Below are 4,853 nucleotides of genomic sequence, written 5' to 3' on the forward strand. Positions count from 1 at the left end.
CGTGTGAAGCGGCTGCCCCGCCGTGCCGCGGGCGGAGGATGCCCGCACTGGGTGCTTGTTTACTGCTACCGTTTGTAAGCTAGGCTCCCCTAAAGAAAGGAGGTGCGTGCGTTTGCGCTCCCCGTGCTTTAGTTTCTCCCGTTGCCGGTAAAGGCGTTGCCTGATGAGCAGAGATCTTGCCCGCTCTCGCAAACAGCATGAAGTTCCCCGGCGGAGGGGAAGCACTGAGGGGATGTGCTCCGTACTAAAGGAAGGGGAAACATTAGCAATAGGGCGGTTGCGTAGAAGTATTTTTCAGAGTGTGGTGAAACATGCAGCCCTAGAAAATGGCCTCTGCTGAAGTTGGAGTGCGCATGTAAATAACTTGCTTCGAAGTCACACGTGAATCTCTTGACAGAGAGGAGGAGGCCTTTCCTAATGTTCTCCTATCTCGATAAGATCTTTTAGTTCTCACGCCCTTCAACATTGTGAACGTGGCAGGTTCTTTTATTTTCTTTAATTTTACCTAACGTGACAACAATGCAGTCACTTCTGAGGTGAAAAAATAGTAGACTGTAAAACACTTTCAGCCTTCTGAAAAGTGCCGTAGGATCTTGATTTGCATGCAGTGGGCAGTTCATCTCTTTCATATCTCAAAAAAAAGTCAGATGTAAACAATTTAAGCTATGTATCCCATCATGTACTGTGTTAGAGTACTGAAGAGCTGAGCTCAAGAAGTTTTCACTTAATTGTTCAAGCACTCAAAAATTTAACTGGTTTAGTAGCTTAAGTTATTTAGTTTAATCATACCTGTACTTAAATATAGATCAGGGCACTGCATCTGTGAGAAGTAGTTATAAATGGTATTTACAAGTATAACTGTTCAGAGTAACGTGACAAAAGCCTGAAATCACTACTGTAAACAGTAATACACAAATTATGCAAGCACATAGTTTGCCTGTGTGGTTGTAAGCATCTGAAACTTGAGAAAACTCAATGCTAAATCTGAAACTTGAAAGTCAAATTTTAGTTCTGTCATAAATTATTAGAATACAGTAGGATTTTCCTAGAACATATTGTGAACATTAGTAGTGTGCATGTATTCAAAGCATAATGTAACAATGTGAATATTAAAATTTATAAGCAGGTTATGTGTAGATAGCCGATACATAAATACCATGCGTGCAACTTTTTAACATGGAGTTGTTTAATACTGAAAAGTGTATGTTCATGTATGTCTTTGGAAGATTTTAATTTCACTTGGTTTTTCTTTAATAGAGTGACAAAACTGGGGCAAACAACTGAAAATGTCATCCTATTTGGCTCAGGAGGTTCACCTTGCTAGAAGACATGAAGAGATGTAAGTAATTGTTTCAGCGCTGTGGCCTGCCTCACAGCAGTTTGTGTTGTGGTCTTCCGAGACCTCCCTCACTGCACATGGCCATCCGGTGAACAGTGAATCTGAGCTCTGTACAGAGCACAGTGGTATTTCAACAAAGGGTTGGTGTTCCAGGAGGTGGCACTCTTCCTTCATGAACTATTGGAATTGGCATCCTTGATCGCCCTTAAGGGTATTTAGATTGATGAGGTTTTTGACTTCCAATGGTGGTACTGGTTTAAGATCTCCATTGTTAACCTCCTGTCACCATTAAATTCCTATTTGGGGAAGGTAATTGGATTCTCTCACTCTACGCCTCAATTATAGAATTGCTTCTTTGTTGCCCTGAAAACTTAGATTGTGAAGCAAATACAGTAATGATTCAGAAAAATCTGCTTTCCTTATAACAACTAGTACTTGCCAATGAGCAAGAGTAGTACTGATCAAGTCACCCCAACGCACCCTGTCTTCCCTGTTCTGGGAGATTCAGTGCTTCTAAGCACCTTAGCATATGAGGACTGCTGGTTGCAACATTATAGCTTCATACAAGCACAGCAGGTGGTGTCTGCCTGTACCTTTTCCCTCCCCCAGCACACCCACCCTACAGCCGGCTTAATTAGCCCCATAGTTTTGAGAAAACTGGGTAAGGTAAAAAGGTTATTTTCTAGCTCCTGAGCAAAATGTTCTACCCACTTAGCAAAATGTTTTCCTTTGTAGACTGTCTCAGAGATCAGAGCTGCTACAGCAGATGGAGACTTATCTAGGAGACAAAAAGACTAAAAAGACATGGCAAACTCAAGCAGCTGATGCAGCTCATAAAAGGAATGCAGCACTTTTAAATGTAAGTTTCTGCAACTACCGGGAACCGCATTGAAATGTCATGGTTATGTAGCTTAGAGAATTAAAAAAAAAAAAAGTGTTTGCTCTGTAGTTATTTGAATTCTCCTATATACAGTTCCCTCTTCTGGAACTTGACCAAAAGTATTAAATTACAAGTCTTTATTATCTGATGGCATCACTACCTATTTCCCATGCCCTTATATGAGCCTCATGGTGGCAGCTGCTACTATCTTTTTTTTTTTTTTAAGTACATGTAGAGATGCAACACATGCTATTACATGTCTGCCTAAGAGAACTTCGTCTGACAAGACTCACAGCACCTTTACACTGTGATTCAAGGTCCAGGGGTGTGTTTGGAAATAGGGGCTGACCAGCCTATAATGCTTTTAGTCCAGGGTAAGAACTGTTCTCCCACTATGGCTGTGTGAAGTTGTGGAAGACGTTCTCAGTTCAATGTTTTTCTTTAAAGAGGTGTAGGATGTCTTCAAGAATCTTACTTGCAAGTCTGTAAAAACAGTATTTGGTGTTTCTGGCTCTTCTTAGTGGTGATACTGTTAATGATGTTAATAGCTGTTCTACATACCTGTTGTCATATTTAGGTAAGATTTGCATTTCTTAGGTAAATTGAGCAGAAGTATGAGAACGGGCAATTAAAAAAATCCAGGTTTCATGGCAGGGACTGGAATGCTAAAACCTCTTCTGGAGCCCCTAGCTTAGGCATCTGAGTTTGAAGAGATTGCACTTGACCACTGACATGAGCGTGCATTTGAAAAATGTTTGTCTGTTGTTCAGGAAACAGCAGAAAACCATACCTCTCGTGCATTTTCTTTAAACCCTTACTTACTAAGGGTCCATATTGCATGTATTGTGTTTACTGAAACAATGTTTTACTCTAGAAAATTAGAAGATTAATTTGTGTCACCAAAAATTTTTTGTTTCTTCGTGCAGAGTCTGGTCAAGATTTAAAATGTTCACATTTCGGGTGGGTATAATTCTATTGCAGGCCCTCTTTGTATTTAAATGGAAGCTATAGTTAAGGAGTGGCAGACAAGGCAGAACAGTTAATCAGGGATGCCTTCTTAACTATTCTGTGACAAGGAAGATTTTTCAGCTTGGATTCTGGTAAACTGGTGCATTCTGGGCTGGGGCAATCAAATGCCTCTGTAGTGGGTACAGACAAGTGTAGGTGCTTCAGAGGGAGGCTGGGGAGAGGTGGGCGGTTTGTTTATTTTTTCCGTAGTTCATGCTCCCTTGATTTAATAATTTCAGCCATTATGACTCCCATTTTCCATATGCATTTTATAATTTTATAATTTTAAAATAAATTTTAATTTATTTCATGAATAGTTTATACAGTTTATACAGTATTTGTGTTTTATTAATGCATTCTCATTTAACGTATACAGGCGAACATAATAAATGCAGGGTATATTTCTGCATGCTGAAAGCTGCTTGTATTGGAAATGTTAACAATAGCTCAGACATATACAGAGTGTAAATATTTTTGCAGTTAAACAGATATTTGCCATCTTCTGTCACATCCTCAAAATTGTTCCTTTCAAGTGTCAAAAATGTTGGTGTTTGTACGGAAAAAAAGCAAAAACATATGTATCAAAACAAATTCTGTTGCAGGATAAAGTAGCATAAATCAGTTTAAATCTATTAATTTTATACTAGTTTTAACAGGCATGCACTCCTGCAGATGCTTTCTGATAACAGAAGAAAACAGGAAAAAAAAAAATTCTATGTAGAATAATATATGAGAAGCTTGAAAACAAGACTGATTAATGTGCCAGCTTCAGAATATTGTTCCTGATACCAGGCACTGTACATTTCACAGTTACCATGTGGAGAGTTGTTGATTTGGCCTACTCAAAAATACATGGACATGATGAAGTGTTATTTTTTTATTTGCATTTCTGTTTTTCTGCATGTAAGCAAAATCAGTTGTTTTCAGTATGTGATCATAGCAAAAGACATTTTTCTTTCTCTGTGCTAGTTGATATTTATGCACAGGAAAGCATTTCAAAATTAATTTATTTACTAATCGTAGGAAGCAAGGAACTAAACATTTTTTTATTGAAATTTTAGCATTATAAGCACTTGTTCAGCATTTTAACATAATTATCACTGATGTCTTTAGAGGGAGACTGCAGATTAGGGAAATCTGTATCGTTTGGTACTTACATGATGTTGTAATAAAGGCAGAAATTAGACTAGTATTTATAATCTAATTTATGACATTTGTTTGTCAGTAATATTTCTTGTGTTTAGCAATATGTATTACTGTGCAACAGCTTATAACATGAAATAGAAAATAAAGAAAATGCTATATAGTAGTTAGTATTGGGAAGGTAATTTAGACCAAATTTGCTTTCCTTCACAGGCATGTAATTCTAGAATTATTTAAGTGGGATTCTGCCAGACTGATATCAATATAAGTGACAGCTGAATTTGGTCCCCTAAAAGTGATGCATGTGTCATGCATTCCATTTTACCTCTGGGGAAGGGTCTTGAATTGTTTTTGTTCCAGTCCTTGTGGTTTTAGGGGAAGCGTTGTAAGATGCTCTCTTTTTTCAGTACTGTGACATATTAGATTTGCTGGTTTTTCCAAAGAAGTTTACACTGCTGACGTATTTATTTTTATATTGATGGC

General features: G+C 38.0%; 1 protein-coding gene across 1 annotated transcript in view; it reads left to right on the plus strand.

Moving 5' to 3' along the window:
* The first annotated feature begins 1,252 nt into the window (after positions 1-1,252).
* LOC103921503 (chromosome unknown open reading frame, human C3orf14) overlaps positions 1,253-4,853 on the plus strand; it is a 9,574-nt gene continuing 5,973 nt past the window's right edge. The window contains exons 1-2 of the mRNA XM_009329490.1: positions 1,253-1,339; positions 2,075-2,198. Coding sequence (XP_009327765.1) covers positions 1,287-1,339; positions 2,075-2,198 — 177 coding nt within the window. The 5' untranslated portion in view covers positions 1,253-1,286. The remainder of the gene's footprint in view (positions 1,340-2,074; positions 2,199-4,853) is intronic.

The sequence above is a fragment of the Pygoscelis adeliae genome, unplaced genomic scaffold, assembly GCF_000699105.1.
Source record: "Pygoscelis adeliae isolate BGI_AS28 unplaced genomic scaffold, ASM69910v1 Scaffold148, whole genome shotgun sequence".
In the NCBI taxonomy this organism is placed as follows: Eukaryota; Metazoa; Chordata; class Aves; order Sphenisciformes; family Spheniscidae; genus Pygoscelis; species Pygoscelis adeliae.